This window comes from Acomys minous (assembly GCF_964271855.1).
Source record: "Acomys minous genome assembly, chromosome: 7".
NCBI classification, from domain to species: domain Eukaryota; kingdom Metazoa; phylum Chordata; class Mammalia; order Rodentia; family Muridae; genus Acomys; species Acomys minous.
In genome coordinates this window covers 106769432-106787561 of record NC_140488.1, presented here as the reverse complement: position 1 = coordinate 106787561, position 18130 = coordinate 106769432, and the positions used below count along the sequence as shown (strand labels likewise).

Genomic DNA, 18130 nt, shown 5'->3' with positions numbered 1-18130 from the left:
TTCCAACACCTTCCAGTTTACTTATTAGAGTTAAACAAAGTCCAACATATGTTCATTTCTAAGTCTGTATGCACCAAGATTTTTACCTTTTGTTCAAAAAGTATCTTTTGACACTTGAACTGCTATCATCCTAGATTTCTAAATTATATTTCATAGGCTTGCATTTATGGACTTTGCATCTCAACTCAATAATTAGAAGATCCTGTTTGCGAGAAGTTGTATCAAAGTATCAAAGTAATGCTGGCTTCAAAAAGAACCTGAACAATTATGCAACATTTTCAGATTTATAATGTTGTAACAGGGTCTAGGCTATTCCGAAAACTTTGAAAGCATTCACTGATTGAAAGGATGTGAACCTAATGTAATGCTGGAAATTTCAGTTTGATTATTATTGCTGTTTTCAGTGTTTCTGTTGTTTTAGACCCTTTTATTATACAGCATCTCAATAATTTTGGCATTTAAACTGAAGTAGATATGCTCACCTCCTCTGTGATTTCACGATTTCCTAAAATATAATTATTGTAATCTATAGCTAATTCCAGAAGCTATTTCTATGATGTTATTTATCACTGATCATTTACATTTTATTTATAACTCATCTTTGTTTACTTGATTAAATTTCATAGAGACTTATCTATTTAATCCATCTTCCCAGTCCCCAAAATCAAGCCCTTGGCATCAATATTATATTGGATTCTTAGATGTGTAATTGTATCCTTCATTTTTAATAAAATGCCTAATGTTATAAATTTACTTCTGAAAAGTAATCTCAAAGTTGTGACAAGTCATGCTCAAACCTTTATTGTTTTTATTAGTTTGCTATTTCTCTTTGATCTTATATTTGCATATAAATGTGCTCTGATATATTAAAGTTGTTAAATATTTTTGTTTAAATTTGTAAAATTTGTACATTATCATCAGAAACAAAGGCATTGCCGCTTCTGCTGCTAAGAATTTGCATATATTTTCTCTGCAGCATAACATGTAATCATTTTTGATGTTTCATGAATATTTGAAAATAAATTACTAGGTATAAAATATTTTTAAATTTTATTAATTAGAATGAATGACATGTTTTTCAACTCTTCCAAGTATTTGCATTTTGGTGTTCTTTGTTTTCATACTTAAGTTATATCAAACTCTTCAATACGGACATTTTCATAATTGTTCTTTTTATACTGCTAATATGTTTTTAACATATTTTTAAATATTATGATTTTTAGCTAAACACGGTCCCTTAGTCACAAAGTACTAGTCCTAACCAAGGAGCTGGTAACAATCAATAGCTGCCAAGATGGGACAAGTTCATTTCCTTACGGGTATGATCCTGGTAGATCAGAAATGGTTCAGTAGATGATCACACAGCCAGGAGTATATAGGCAGCATTAATTGGATTGACAGTATTTTTTTTTATAATCCATGAAGGTATAAAGTTGGGTGGGTATGGAATTAGGGGTTGGATCTGGGAATAGATAGGGAGGGGAATGAATATGATCAGAAATCAATGCATAAAATTCTTAAATAATTAACAAAATATTCAAAATGGCTAATAAATATGATATCTTTAATACAGTTAAATATTCTACTCATATAAAATAAATCTTTTGAGCGTGGCACAGGTTTATGGTTCTTATTTTCTTCCCAAGTAGAAAGTGACCTCCTAAGACGCCTTTTTTGAAGCATGGATTGATTGGAAAAAGATTAAACTGAATGCTGAGAAGCCAGTGGGAAGGCTCTCAAAATGGTACAGGTGAGAAACTATGAGTGATTGAATAAAGACAAAACGAGAGAGGTTTAGAGCAGGTTAGACATGTCAAGCCTTGAAATTACTTGAATTGGAGGAGAGTGAGCCAAGAGGAGGCATGACAATGACATCCTGATTTCTGATGAGTTAACTGTCATTTAAAAGGCAATATAGGGCTGGCCCTGTGGCTCAAAGGTAGGGGGCTTGCATAGCAAGTGCAAAGCCCTGGGTTTGATCCTCAGAAGAGGTGTGTGTGTGTGTATGTGTGTGTGTGTGTGTGTGTGTGTATGTGGGTGGGGGGAACAGCAGGCTGGATTGGGTTTTCTGAATAAGCCATTTTCTGAAGTGTTTCTTTGAATGTTCATCTTCAAAGGACTTAATCAATACCTAAAGGACAGCATTAGAGCTTTGTCAGTGATTTAGTTAAACAAAAGTCCGTTTACTTATGTCTAAGACAGTAAGATGAGCACTTATAAACTATAAGCACATCATACTTCTTTTATGTGCTAATTTATGAACAGATACCTCTTGCATAAACTGGATGGGAAATTGGGATAAATAAGAAGGAACTACCTTCCTACACCATGCCCACAGCAGGCCATAAGGGAAGAGTAAGTTCTCCACAAGAGGGCAGCATCACTTCATAATTTATGCATTGAATACCTTCATCCATAAAGGCTGATGTGGGGGTGCTGAAAAGGTAGAAAAGGTAGGTACTGGGAGCCATAGGGCCTTTCACACCATGAAACCCAAAGGTCCCTGCGATCTCCAAGGTTATAATTATAGCCACTCCTACATGGATAGTTTGTAGTGGCAGATAGTGCTATTATAGAAAGAAGACAGGGTGAGTGGTTAAAACCCCAGCATCTTCATGTTCATTTGTGAGAGGAAAGGCGAAAACATCTCTGACATTATTCACATACTAAAGTGTGTTTCCCTTTCTACATCCAGCATCTCACCAAGAGCCACATTTTCTGTTCAGATATTTGCCATGCCTGATTGGTTTCCCAGCAAAGCACACTCTGTAGACTAGGGTCCAATGCACATTACAGTTCTAATGCCTTTCCCATCGAACAGTGTTTGGCCACTTCAATTATGGCTCTTTTATACCTCAGAGAAGGGAATGGAACTGAAATTCCCTGATATAATATTATGTATCTACAGCCAAACCACCTTGATCTTGGAAGCTAAGCAAGTTCAGGTCTGCTTAGAACGTGAAAGGAAAAACCATTATGTAAAGGGTATTTTGTATGAGTTGAGTTATTTAATCCTTACAATAATAATACTATTTAAGGAATCAAAATTTCCCTGTGCTAAACAAGAACTCTTACCAAGTGATCCCTCCATGGAGTTTTACTTAAAATACAAATCATAACCAACCCAAAGTGGCAAAGACTTGACTAGCCTCCCCAAGGCCTTGGATTCCATGCCTAGCATAGGAACAGCAGCCTTCCATACAATATGGAATCAGTGATAGTGTAGCTATTATGTTCAAGCCACTGCTTACCATGATGCCTAAATCTGGAAAGGCATGACTTAATACTAGGTACCAGAAGAGCAGGCAATAAACCAATGGGATGCTATATATTCTACGTCATGTAACCTAAAATGGCTACCTTTTCTCTTTTAGGAAAAGATTGTTTGGATAAACTGAATGTTACATGAGATCGATGGAAGAACTGATGATAGCTCTCCTTCTCGCTTGGTTGCTGCAGTGTCACCAAGATGGGAAGCTTTTGTGCACAATAAGGTGATATGTTAAGCTTGGAATAGCATCCTGTACTGGAAATGCTATAGCTACATCTAAATATAAATGTCCAAGAGGACAGATCTGGTACAGAAGAGACAGAATCATCCACATATAGATTCAAATTGAAATAGAAGGGGTCAGTGAGATTGTCCATATTATAGTTTCTATATTATGATGACCTTAGAAAGGTGGAACTACAGAAAACACAATGTTTAAGGCATGGTCAAGGTAATGGCCAAGTAATATAGGAGTCTGTTTAAAACATGGGCAAGAAGACCTGGAGAGATGACTCAGAGGTTAAGGGCACTGACTGCTCTCCCAGAGGTCCTGAGTTCAATTCCCAGCAACCACATGGTGGCTCACAGCTATCTATAATGTGATCTGGTGCCCTCTTCTGGCCTGCAGGTGTACATGCAGGCAGAACACTGTGTATATAATAATAAATAAATACATCTTTTAAAAAACATGGGCAAAAAACCCTAGAACACAAAGAAGTAAACAGAATATTTTTGAAAGTCAGACTTTCATATAGGAATCTCATAATACGGACCAACTGTATCAAATGTCTTCTATGCATTATATATGATGAAGACTGAAGAAAATCTACTAGCTTTGACAATAAGGCAACATTTTGTGAACTTTAAAGTAGTCACATTTGAATTATAGATGCCAAGTTCAGATCACAGAGATCTTAATAGAAGATAGACAGAAAAGTGTATACAGTACAGATAGATTCTGCTTTTGAGATTAAATATAAACAAAAGGGGGAAAACTGCAGTAGCCAGGGTGAGAAATATCATAGAAGGTAATTTACATTTTTCTTCTAATAATAATATAGAATAAATAATTTTTACCATATATGATGTAATATAATAATCATTCTTTAATAATAACAATGATGTAAAAACGTGAGCATGTAGATAAGACAAAGGAAACCAGCCAATGAAAAGGAAAAACATGAGCTGTAGCAGCCCAGAATAGAGACGCTATAGGAAAATGAAAGAAATGATCTGGGAATGGAGCTCAAATATGAGAGCACCTCCCAAGCATCATGAGGCCCCGCTATCCATCCCCAGCACCACAACAAAAACAAGTGTGTGTGTTCCTAAGTATATATACAACATGCTAAGTCCATATTATGTTACTTGAATGCCCATGTTTTCAGAGCTGACCATTTGGTATTGGATAACCAATTGGTGTTGGTGTACTCTACCCTGGGGAATACTGTTTCTCTGGCTCTCAGTAACAAAGAGAAAGAGGCCATGAAATTGAAAGAGTACAAGAGGGCTTTGAGGGAGGAAAAGAAGGGTGAAATTATGTAATTATCTCAAAAACTAAAAAAAAAAAGGTAAAAAATTGAAGAGAGGTCATGTGAATAGGCAGGTGCTTTGGCAGGAACACTGGAATGGCTACAGCTAATGGTGTCTCTGCCCTCCATTTTGCTTGTAGAACTCCATTTAGCCAGAATCTATTTGTGATGCTTTACCTTTCTAATTCTACCCAAATTTCTGCTCAGATTTTACCTCCTCTTTTGAATCTAACCCCGTGAATCCTATCTAACATGATTTCCTCTTCTCTTTAATTAGCAATTTCTGTCTGAACAATCCATGTAACAAACAATTCTGTGAGACTCTTTTTTGTTTCTTTCAAAATACAGGTATATTACCGATTCTTTGACACATTGATGCCTCCCCCACCCCCACCCCGCCCCCTGCTAGACTATATATTCCTCGAGGGTAGCATTTCTGTCTTGGAGTTTTCCATAGCCTCCAGAAAGCCTATCATGGCTGACAGTAGGGTTTCTTTACATCTCTGCTGATAAATGATAGTTGAACAATGACTGTTATGACAGAGGAGATAGAAAAAAAACCCTGGGTTACATAGAGCCTTGCAAGTTTTGAGTCATCAAGTCCTCAGAATAGAAAATGAGTCATGAAGAAGCCATTCTAGGAAGGGGTACAGTGAGTGTAAGGCAGTGTCAAAATACAAACGGAAGGCCCTTTGCCCATTCTGCTTTAGTTGTCTACACAATTCTCTTCATATGAAAATCTCTCTTCATGATGATAATGATAGAGATGCCACTTTATTGAGGTGTTATTATCAATCAAGTACTTGTCAGTGGCCTCTGCACCTGGACCTTACCTCCTGACAATCAGCTTGAGGATCCTGAAGGAGCCTTTGATAAGAATCAGGGCCTCTTGGCGGGAACCATACAACGGAGTGCCATTGATATTCACCAGCTCATCACCAGTTCGCATCTTCTGGGACAAGGCTGCCTTGCCTCCATCTTCGATCTGTGTTGCAGAGAACAAAACAGAAAGCAGGTGGTGAGGGGACTTCTGCCCCATAATTTTACTTCCTCACTTTTCCCAACGTTGTAGACACAAGTCAGAGTGGGAAATAGGTCCATTCAGTTCCGAAAAGAGCTGAGGAGTTGAACACAGGCCGTTGGTTACTGAAGGCAGAGCCTGAACAAGCTCTTGAGAAAGGAAGCAACACAGGAATAAGGCAATTCTTCTTTAAAAGAATGAACACTTCATCTGGGAAGATAGCGTTTCTAAAAAAAGAAGATGATGCTAAGAAGAAGGTCCATAGGTTAGCTAATGTTGACCCATGGCATTGCAAAGTGTGCACACAAAATTAGAGCCAGAAGAGCGCCCTCAAAAGTTGACAAATCTTTTCCTACCTTTAGACAGGCTTTGAAGTCTGACAAATTTGTGTTTGACCACTTTCTAGCTGTGAGATCCTGAAAAGGTTACTCACCACTTTAGAATTAAACTGCCTTACATGTACACTGTAGATAACAACAGCACCCGCCCTACATGACTATGAGATCACCTGTTTGAGAGCTCCGAGGTCTTAACTCAAACGACTTCTGATTATTATAACAAGGGGGTGGATGCTGAAAACCTTGATGGGGACTTCCGGATCAAAATTCTGTAATCAGAACTCCCCAATTCTAAGCCTATGAAGTAAGGACAAAGTAGATCTTCTTCTTTTCAACATATTCCTAAAATACACCAATGATCATTTGGCAAATGCTAGGAATGTGTTTACTAATCCACTACAACCTAAACATTTCCCGTGACCAGGGTCATCTTGGCAAAAAAAGTTTTCAGAGTGAGGGACTCTGAAAACAAAAATAGAAGCAAGAGCCCCTAGGATAGGAAAAGTAAAGCAGAATGGCCCCCAAAGACTCAGGTTTATAGCACATTTGGCACATAATAATCTACTTACCACAAAAGTGAATTCCATCTGTTAGACTATTAATTCTATCTAGAGTAATGGGGTCATCTCATCCATTAGAAATCTATTCCCCAAGTACTTAATATATTTTAGTACACACACACATACACACACACACACACACACACACACACACACACACACACACACACACACACACAATGGTAAAGATACCCAAAATAAAATAAGCACTAACTTCCTAGCCCCAGAAGGGAATTAGTGTCCAAAGATTATATGCCCACTAAAAAGATCAGGTTAAATTCAGCCCACCTACATTAAGTGTTCTGGGGAGTACGGGAAGTAAGAATGATTAAGCCATACAATTCTTAGGGGAAGGAAGATGTTTAATGAGATCACTAAGGGCTGCCATTTGCTGCAGCTATGTTTATACTGCTTTCATTATAATCTTTCTCTTAGTTTTTTTTTTAAATCACACCCTCTGAGCCTGTGCCCACACCATGAAAGTCAGAATATTGCTATAAGTTGGTCAGCTTTTGTGAACAGTCAGGAGGGATCTTTTGAGTTAAAAAAAAATATTCATTTGGGATTTTTAAAGATCCCATTATATATACTGGAATTCTGAGTAAATATATTCTGACTTATTAAATATATTGCTGCTAACCGAATATTTTTTAAAATTGATCTCTGAGAAATCATAGGATAGCCAATTCTCTCTCTCTCTCTCTCTCTCTCTCTCTCTCTCTCTCTCTCTCTCTCTCTCTCTCTCTCTCTCTCTCTCTCTCTCTCACACACACACACACCACCTATATACATATATTCTTTTTCCAGTACCTGGGCAAGCATTCAGGATAAAACAACCTAATAATGGCAAGTGAGGAAGAACTCTCAGCAAATTAATTAGGATTACACTCTTGTTTCCAATGTTATTAACATTATTGCTTCATAGACACTGTTGCCTATCTTAAAAAAATTACCTACTAAGCCACATATAATGGCACATAGTAGTGAGGGGAAGGCAAATCAGGAGTTCAAGGTCAGTCTGGGCTATGTGAGACCCTGTTCAAAAAATTCAGTAACAACAACCACAAAGATATTAAGAGGAAAATCGAAATAAAGTACTGTAGTTGAGTTTCAGAAAATGCATCTGACTGACTCATTCTTCTGGCTTGCATGAGAAGCCGTTAGCATTAGGCTTTTTGTCACTTAACAAATAATCATAAACAGGACTAACTAATGAATGCTAATAGGTTTTATCCACTGATGCACATTAGTCTTAATTTACTACCCACATTTTGTATTCACACAACTCAATTATCCATATTACTGCTACCCATAGAAAGCCGTCTCTTTCATGTATATTGATGTTAAGTAGAACCTCTGCTTAAGCATTCAGTTATAGCAGCAAGATGTCTTTTCTTTCCAGACCACAAGATAAAAAACCTTTTAAACTAAAATGCTTAATTCATGCTGCAGCTAAAGCTTCCCTGTTGCTGTATTAGCCGCCACTGTCTGCATTTAGGTAGAGACTAGTTTTTTGGACTATACTTGTAGGTCAACTTTTTGGTCTTTTCTGTATTCCACATCCTTTTTCAGTCACCAGCAGAATATTCCTCATGACAGATGTGTTGAGTGTAAAAAGGCCACTTCAGTACAAGTCTGAGGATGCTCAGAGTAGAAACAAAGTAATTTTGTTGTTGTTGTTGTTGTTACCAGCATAATCCCAGATCCCAGATGTATGCGGGTTAGGAAATAAGGGTCCATTTGATTGAAGAGCTATTGAAGTATACCTCAAACTAGTCATTTGTAGAGGCAGCTATTTACTGCGCAGTATAACTACTTATCCATCAGAACTTTTGGGTTGTTTTACATAAATGTTCACCCCTCTACTCTATCTTCTCCCTGCTCCATGTCCAAATTCTTCCATTTATTATTTGTCCTTTTGACAGCTACACTTCCAGGTCAGTAGTTAAGACACATTTATTTTTATGGACTATTTAAAAACGCTTGTTCATGTTTTTAGTAAGGAAAAAGTAAGAGGGGGAAAAATGAATAAAAAGGATGAGGAAGACCAGAGAAAGAAACACTGGAAATGAAATGCCCAAGAAACCAAACAAAAGACAGAGTAGAAAGCAGCACTGATTGATACAACCAAGCAAAAGAAAGACTATCAGGGATAAGATATAAGGTTAAGGGAATACTGCACCCAAGCACTAATAAGGACACAACCAGATAAAAATGATCACAACAAGCCATAACTCCAGGACATAATCAAAAGACCAGGCCTAAGAACCCATGGAACTAATGTGGAAGCCTCTTCCATGAGAACTACCTCTATATTATCCAAAGGTGCTATGCAAGCTTCCAAGGGAGAAAACCAGTGATATTCCTACCCAACTGCAATGTCCATGAACTACAACAGTGACCAACATGACAAAGGCTGATGGATCGCGACCAGCAGGGCCTACAGGGACTGACTGATGCACCAAGTAAGGACAGTGCAAGCAGTGGACCTGGACCCCTTGTTAGGGCATAGCCAATGGACAGTTCATTCTCCACATGGGCAAGTGGGAAAAGTGGGGTGAGGCCCTTTTGAAGGAGTTGGGTCACTAGAGGTGGGCTTTGAAGTTTCAAAAGGCTTAAGTGCTATTCTGCCCCAACCCTCTACCTCATCCCCACTTGTTGATCAGATGTAAATTCTCAGTTACTGCTCCACTGCCACGCCTGCCTGCCTGCTGCCATACTCCCCACTATAAGGAACACGGACTCTAACCCTCTGAAACCATAAGCCCCTAAATTCAATGCTTTCTTTTATAAGTTGCCTTGGTCATTGTGTTTTGGCACAGCAATAGAAAACGTAACATTATGAAAGCCAGGTAAAATTCTTCGATTAACACACACATTCTTGGCTTCTGTAGTCATTGCACTTTGACTTTGCTAGTGTTTTGCTCCATCAAAATGGAATGACTACCATCTATCTCTCAGTTTTCATCCTTTGTTTCAGAGTAATCCTCCAAGGTTGGAATAGTTAATAAGGCACACGGGAAGTAATGGGGAATAAACGATTGCCAAAGACTTATGGGTTTTTTGTTTTGTTTTGTTTTGTTTTGTTTTTTACTAATGAGCAGGTGATTTGAAAATATTTGGAAAAATTCTCTGAAAGTTTACAACAAAGTGTTAAGTCAGCCCCTTGAGAGAAAAGGTGGAGACCTTTCTGGATTTTAGTTAGTTAAATAGGAGCAGATATTTGTTTGGACCTTTTTAATAATTTTAGGAGATATGCAAAAGCCAAAGAAAGAAATATGTAGATTATGTTTATATTTGAAAGCTTCATTCACTAGGACATATACTAGTGATATAAGCATAGCTTACAGACACGGAATGTTTTGACAGTGGTATAAGAACAGCATCAAAAATAAATGAGGAAATATAGACAGCCAATAAATACCTGAAAAATAAGAACTTTCTTTAGGCAGCAGGGAAGCCAACGTCAAAACTACATTTAGGAGTTGGCAAGATGGTTCCGCAGGCAAAGGTGCCTGCTACCAAGCTTGACAACCTGAGTTCAATCCCCAGGAAGCACATGATGGAAGGAAAGAATTGACTCCTGAGATTTATCCTCTGACCTCCCCACATGTGCCTGCACACATATAAACAAATTTCAAATTTTAAATTATATTAAGATTCCACCTTATTCCAGTCAGAATGGGAATCATTAAAAAAAAACCCTAAACAACAAATGTATAGATTTTGGGAATAGGAACCAACCCTTATACATTTGGGTAAACATATGTTAGTCCAGCCAGTATATGCTCCTCATAGGTGAAAAATAGAACTAGCAAATTATCCTGTTACACAACTCCTGACAACAGGCTCAAAAAATTCAAAATCAGCATACTACAGAGGTATCTGCATACCCATGTTTGTTTTAACACTATTCGTAATAGTCAAGTTATGGAATCAGCCTGGAAACCTAGGTGCCCATTAACTGATAAGAAGATTAAGAAAATGTGATATACATACATAATGGGGTTTTATTTGGTCATGAAGAACAGATAAATCAATAATATACTGCTTTCAGGAAAATAAGTGTAACCAGAGATCCTCATAGTGAGCAAAATAAGTCAGACTCACAGAAAGTAGTGCGTATTTTCCCTCATATGTGGGAATCAGTAAAATGAAATGTGGAGGTGAGGATTAAGCTGGCTTTGGCAAGCTCAACTATTAGGAAATATACTCATCAAAGAACAGATAAAACCCTTGCTCCTTCAGAAAGTTGGTATGAAATCGTAAGCACACCTCGGATTGTAGGCTGTTTCTGATCCTGCCCCCTTTCACTGATACTATCTGTTAAGATCTCTTCATGGCAGGAGAAATTCATCAGGGTGTCCTGAAAAGAGCAGATGTGGCCTTTGAAACCTCTGCAATCTCTTTGCCATGGTTGTCAACATTTCAATTCTAGTTTATAGACACTGTCTACCTTAACTTGTCTCTCAAATTACTTTCAATCACCAAAACAGTCTAGGGGAAAACAAAACAAAACAAAAACTCTCTTGCACCTAATTTCATTTTCCCTATATTATCCTCTAAGGACATATAAAAAAAAACCAAAAAATCTGTTTTATACATACATATTAATTTGAAAACCACAGTGAGTTTAAAATATGTAAGAAGTCCTATTTCAACCCAGTAATCTACACATATAGCTGAAGTGAGGAAACAGACATTAGGCGAGAAGCCATGCTTGCCCTGTGCCAGCTAAGAAGCAGGTAACCAGATCCTACAATGAGCTTCCCTATGGGTCTGTCCCAAGGACTTACCTGATCTTAAGAGTCAATGGAATTGTGATGTGGTCCATAGTGTCATCTATCCCTACAGACAGCATCTTCCCCAACTGCTTAATCGCCATCTAGTTTACATAGCCTCACAACAAAGGACGTCAAAGCCCTGAATCATTAGATTTCTCCAGGGATCTGTCTAAGTCAAATTCTAAGCTTCTTTGCCAAAACCTCAGTCAGCCCAGAGCCAAGCTCTCAGCTCTAGGAATCTGGTGGTAAGAATGAGGCAAGACATTCGAAAACAGTGATCCTACTCAGCAACCAAAAGTAAGATTCTTTTTGTTCCTGCCAACACAGGACTCCCTCCAAGGGCCAGGTAAGATAAGACAAACATGACTATGAAAGTATGAATTGAAGATTGCTTCCATTATTAGCAGGCATGCTCATAGGGGTCTGTTTGTACTTTATCAACTCAAATCATTTATCTGTGATAACATCTTTTGCTGACATTAATGCTATTGAACATACACTATATTATCCACAAGTAAAATTGGTTTTATTGGGAATGTATGCTGAAAACCATTTTATAGATATATGTTTACTTAAAAAAATAGATCTTAAACCTAAAAGATTAAAAAAATGAAGCTTGTAGAAGCATGCATAGGAATATAGCTTGTGATCTTGAAGAAGATAGCAGCTTCTTGGTAAGGATGCAAATGTCAGAAACCACAAAAGAAATCAAACATTGTATTTCATCAAAGGTGAAACTAAATAAAGTAAAAACAAAAACCACAAGCTGGGAAAATGTTTATAATATCTGACAAAGCGCTAGTAAGCAATGTCTGGGAGGGGTTGAGGGAAGGAAAAATGACCAGAATGTATTGCATAAAAGTTAATAAAAGAACGACTAGAATATATTATAAATTTAGAATACTAAAAACTGCAACAAACAGGTAATTAGCAATTGGCAAAAATATTTGAGCAAGCACTCTACTCAACAAGAGAGCCAAATGCCAAATAAGCACATGAAAATGTGCTCAATATAATTTTTGATCATGGAAATGTAATCTTGAGTCACAGAAAAATATCACCATAAATCCTCTAAAACAGCAAAATAAATTAAAAATATTGAAAATAATAGCTACAGGAATAAAAGGGAATTTGAACACTTAATATTGCTAGCAGGACTCTACAACTACATACACATTGTAGAAAGCACCACATCCAGGACATACCTAGGGATACCCAAGGGGGAAAAGCGCATGTTCATAAAAACTTGCTTGTTAACACAAAAGAAAACTGAGAACAACCCAGAAGTCCATCAGCACATATATTTACAAAAATAAGCAATACTATATAGCAAGAAAACACATGAATTTGAGGAACACCATACTGTGTTAAGTGAAAGAGTCTGTTATATGATTCCATATGACATGAAGGTTGGGAACAGTAAAAGCTAATCAATGGGGGCTGGAGACTTGGGTCAGCGATTAAGAGTGTTTATTACTCTTAGAGAAGATCCAAGTTTGGTTCCCAACACCCACTTTAGGTTGGACACAAATGCCTATAAATACAGCTCCAGGGAGGGGATCCATTGCCTTCGCCTGACCTCCACAGGTACACGTATTTGCATACACATACACATACTCACACAAAGATACACATGCACACATATAATTTAAACTAAAAAAAAATTTAAATTAAAAAAAACAAGCAAGACTGGGAACTTTGAAAATTCTTTAACTATAATTGTCAAGTCATGTGAATAGTTTGCTATGGGTGCTTGAAATGTTATACATATTCATTTAACTGTTTATTATAGAAGAGAAACATTTCTTAACATTTCTTGAGACTTGTGTGTTTTACTGTATGGAGATGAATCCTTTTCAAACTAAATATTTCTAGAGCAAACAGCTTATATTTCTGCAAGAAAAGATAATTCTTATAAATGGTTAGTTTCTATAATAGGGCTTTAATGTATGAACTGACACATTCCATAATTCTCTCTCGTTCTGAGACAGTTTTTCATCTACACCTGGCCCCCAGGGCTGACACTTTCAGTAGGAAACTAAAAAAAAAAAAAAAAAAAAAGGATCAACACTTCATTTTCTTTATCTGCCAACTGGTAAAGGTCAGAGGTTTGGTTTTGTTTTACAGCTCCTGTCACTTTCTCTCCTAAACAGAGGATCAGTCCTCACTGATGGCTCCAGTCATCATCTGCTGCTCCGCTCATCTATACCAGATACATCTTTCTCTTGTGCTCTGGGAAAACTAACACCCATCCCTCGAGGTTTAACCTTATCAGTCCAAGTCACACAGAAAACTAAGTCCCCTTGAGCATCATTACTGCCCTCTCATCAGATTGCCCATGATTTGTGGCTATTCAGTACGATTGAAACTAAAACGGTACAAATGATCACCGAAACTTGCGAAGCTGATGTGGTAGGGAAGGGGTAGGGAGGACTGAGGGAGGAGAAACTTTAGGGAAGGAGGTGCCTAGATACAAAAATGTGGCCTCCTGACTTCTAGAAGTTATCATTGGAGTTCACTACCCATGCTCATGATCTCTATATACGGCAAAACCCAGAAACTCTAAATGGCCACCAACATGAAAGACAGCACTATGTGAAAGCCTAGAGATAAGCCTGAGACTCGGAAAGGACAGAATCCAGCATACCAGTACTGTGGACTGGGTATATAACTCAATGAAAATGTAATTGTGTAACACATGGATGGCTCTAAATACCAATCACACAGGATCGTGAAAAAGAAAAGAACAACAACAACAACAACAACAACAACAAGACCACCACCACCAACAACAACAACAAGAAGCCATGCTGACGTATCAGCTCATTGGCATTTCTAAACTGTACATAATTACAAAATCAAAACAAGAACATGTGTTAAAGTCTAGCAGATTGTTAAAGAGAGATGGCAATAATATTGCTTGGAGTCACATAATCCTTATTTCTAAACCATCAACCTATTGCTAATATTAAAGCTCTTCATCAATTTGATCAAAATCTACTTTTAAAAGAGCCTGCTGAATGCAATGAAATAGTAACGACCTTCTGATCTAAAAGGATATGATTAACTATTTGGAATCTGAACCATCCTCAGGCCAAGCTCATTGAGTAACTCGATGCTGGTTTTCTAAAGTCATTATTCATAACCTATTATGCAAACGGACTGAATAGAGTTTCTAAAGACTCTACAAACCAAGCAGTACTTATTTCTGACTGAAAAAAATATATCCAACACATTAAATAATCTTCAGGGGAGAGACTAAAGGTTGTCCATGGGACCACTCGATCCTTTTACTAGGTACTTGAGTTGCTCGCCCAGATGTGGAAGAGGTGAAATGGAGCTTGCTTTCTGTTTCCAGAGCTAGGCATCTGTATTCCATGCCCAAACTACTGTTTGTTCCTGTCCAAGCTCCCGTTTCTCAGCGGTGAGTTGAATCTCTGGTCTCCATGTATCTCTCTGCTCAGTAGGGAATGAAGTAAAAATTATTTAACCCCCTCCCCACATCCTCTGCCAGGCTGCCAAAGCAAAAGGCTCTCACCGACAGACAGAGCAGGGCAGCTGTGTCCAGTGTGAAGACTATTCTTGATCTGCCTCAGGAAAGCTCTATCTTTAAAGTAAACTGCTATACTTGCTGTCGTTTTCACAGAGGGCTACAAATCTAAGAGCAAGTGAGCCATCACACTGTCAGTTCTGAGTTTCCTGTTCACATAGTGACTATGAAATGACACAGCATCGCTTTCCTGCTCAGTGAGATGTGTCTGGCATGGATTTTTCTCGCAGAGGATATCACTTTCCCTTTGGAATGCCAGGCTTAGCTTTGGCAGGAGGGGGGATGGTTAAGGAGAAAAGAATGGGCATTTGATGTCCAGATCTGGGGAACCAACAGTGCAGGAGCAACTCTTTCTGCTTTTTTGGGTTAAGTTCGGACAAAAATAGGGAAGCATATTTATTACTATTATTCATGTCCCTGTTTATTTGTATTTCTCTGAGGTAGAGCCTTGTCTTTCACTCAATAATAGTGGAGCCTGTCTGACAGTAGGCTCCATATACTTTGACACTGAGGGTGTTTTCACAGGCAAGATTACTGTGGTGCTTTTTAATGTCCCTCACCAGAAAACAAAACAAAACAAAAAACCTCATTCAAACCCCCCTGAGCCACCCCATCACTTCTCTCTTACGCCCCTGCTAAGGTATTTGAGACTGTCCTGTGTCGCTGTGCCCTCCTAGCTCTTTTGCTCTGTCTCAGTCCCTCATTCTGGGCCTCCTGTGGATAAACTTTAACTTACCATTACTATCTGGTATTCATATTCACTAATTAAATCAGACAGGCTAAGGAATGATTTTTACTATGTAAATCGCAGAAGATCAGAAGCTCAGTGTGATCTGAGTAGGCACATTTTACTGAAATTCTTTCATACAGTTCTAACATAAACACCCCCCCACACACACACACACACTCCCAACATGCTGCTCTACAGAGAAGGCCTTCCTTGACTTTCTCAATTTTCCCACCCTAATCTGTAGCATAATGGCTTTACCATAAAACTTATCATCAGCTTATAACATGTTATTTATTTCTATATATGTTAACTTTCTGCCAAGATACTTACAGTATAGTGAGAAAGACAGTCATTGTCTTCTTACATATCCATTGCTGGCATCTAAGACAAAAATGTCTGTATAGAGCACTTTGCAGTTTCTCAACAAACATTCGTTGAAATTAGAAGAGATTGCAGGATAACATCCAATTAATTTGCCTAGTTCTGCAATATAACTCTGTTTTTACTTTGTTGCTCATCTAACTGAAGTTTGGGGTTATTACATGGTTTGATCAAGTTAGAATACATTTAGAAATACATTTCCTTTGATGAAGTTGTGACAAATCTATTTGTTTTTTCATGGGTATGTTACTGTTTGTTATTCTTAACTAGCACCCGAAGGAACTTTTGCTGAAAGGATACACACACACACACACACACACACACACACACACACACACACACAGTTATTATGAGCTCAGAATACTCCAGGATAATTACTCTTGAGCCAAACATTCCTTGTTTGTCATGAATTGCACAAAGAGTAAATGTTAGATTCCTAATTTACTGTAAGGAATGAAGCCTTTATGGAAACTTAGATGCACTGCAATAATAACTTATGCCAAGACATGATTCTCCTTAGTTTTTAACATTCCAAGCTTTGGGATATGAATGTAACCCATATATAAGCCTTTACAAAGTAACCATGGACACTGGGAGATTTAACTACTTCCAGCATCCGGAAATTAAAAATAACATGTATTACCTGCCTGTACACAGCCATTACAACAGACTTTTTCAGTGTAGTATTTATAAAAAAAATTTAAGAGTTAATATAGACCATGAGTATAAACCATATTTCCCCTTGAGTTAATGCTTATCCAGTTCCATTAGACTCCTAAAAGTTGTGTCTAGGAGGTTGGTTCTCCAGTGTTTGAAGGACAGTTTGTCACAATCTGTCTTCATATGGCAATCGTTCATATTTAAAGGCCATTTGTTCAGCAGTTAGAAATTTATACCTTAGTGATTTTCATGTTTATGCCTTTATAAGATTTTCATATAAACAAATTCACAGGTCAGAAAGTAATCCTTTCTCAAGCCATGCTTCCTGGTTTGGGGGCTTAGAAAACATGGCCACCACAATATAACGCAAAGTATGTGACTATCTGTAGTGTGCATTCGGCACTAATGGACAATAAGTGATAGTGAAGTTTTGTCAGGTCTGATCCAAATTACCTGTGGCTGCTGTGAATTATATGGAATTACACAGAGTTTAATGGTTCTCTGGCAATTTGCCTTGGCCCCAAGCCAAGGTAGCTAATGCTTCAATCAAACTGCCCTCCCTACCCCCCCCCCCCACCAAGACATTTTGTGTTCCTGTCGGGATGTGCCCGTGATGAAGCCTTCAACGCCTCTCTCAGAATGCCAAAGAGTTCCCTGGCCCTCATATCCTCTTCTTCTTCCTCCTCCTCCTCCTTCATCTGTACACCATGACATATTAATGGCCTCTGCAGTTTCGCAGAGACAAATTGCTTGGCTAGCAGTTATAAAGAGAAGACTTTTTAAAGATTTGATTAAAACAGAAGAGCCAGCAGAGGAAAGATGAGAAGGATCAATTGGCTCTTGCCCTTTTCCCAGTAGTTCCATCAGCTACATCAAAATTATCCCGATGGCCAAGAACAGGCTCCACACTGCAGCATCACCTACAACAACAGCCTGAGCCTCATCACAACCTGGGACCACATCCCACCAAGCGCAGGTAAGCTGCCCAACAAAGGAAATCCCATTGTGCAACAAACTGCCATCCTCTGGTTTAGGAACCCCACTGGCCTTAGGCTGGGACTCTGCCAGACTGTTGCCATCACTTTGACTGGGTTGAGACAGTGGGAAAAGTCCAAGTACACAAAGCACCCCCCCCATCCTAAAGCCCCCGGGGTAAACTTGCAGAAACACAGTTTACAATCCTGAGAAGCACTGTTTCCTGGCGTGATTGTTCTCACCAATCCCTGTTCACCTCCAACCCCAGCCCTCCTCAGTTGCTTTTCAAACTTCCAATGGAGCTTCAGCACCAGTACCTCCCTATACT

The 18130-nt window shown here is 38.3% G+C and overlaps 1 protein-coding gene across 4 annotated transcripts in view; it reads right to left on the bottom strand.

Moving 5' to 3' along the window:
* SHROOM4 (shroom family member 4) overlaps window positions 1-18130 on the bottom strand; it is a 204178-nt gene that overhangs the window by 96071 nt on the left and 89977 nt on the right. For 3 of the 4 annotated variants that reach the window (XM_084790227.1, XM_084790228.1, XM_084790229.1), the window contains exon 2: window positions 5637-5788. The exons of the other annotated variant lie outside the window; for it this stretch is intronic. In XM_084790227.1, coding sequence (XP_084646353.1) covers window positions 5637-5788 — 152 coding nt within the window. The remainder of the gene's footprint in view (window positions 1-5636; window positions 5789-18130) is intronic. 4 annotated transcript variants of the gene reach the window in all.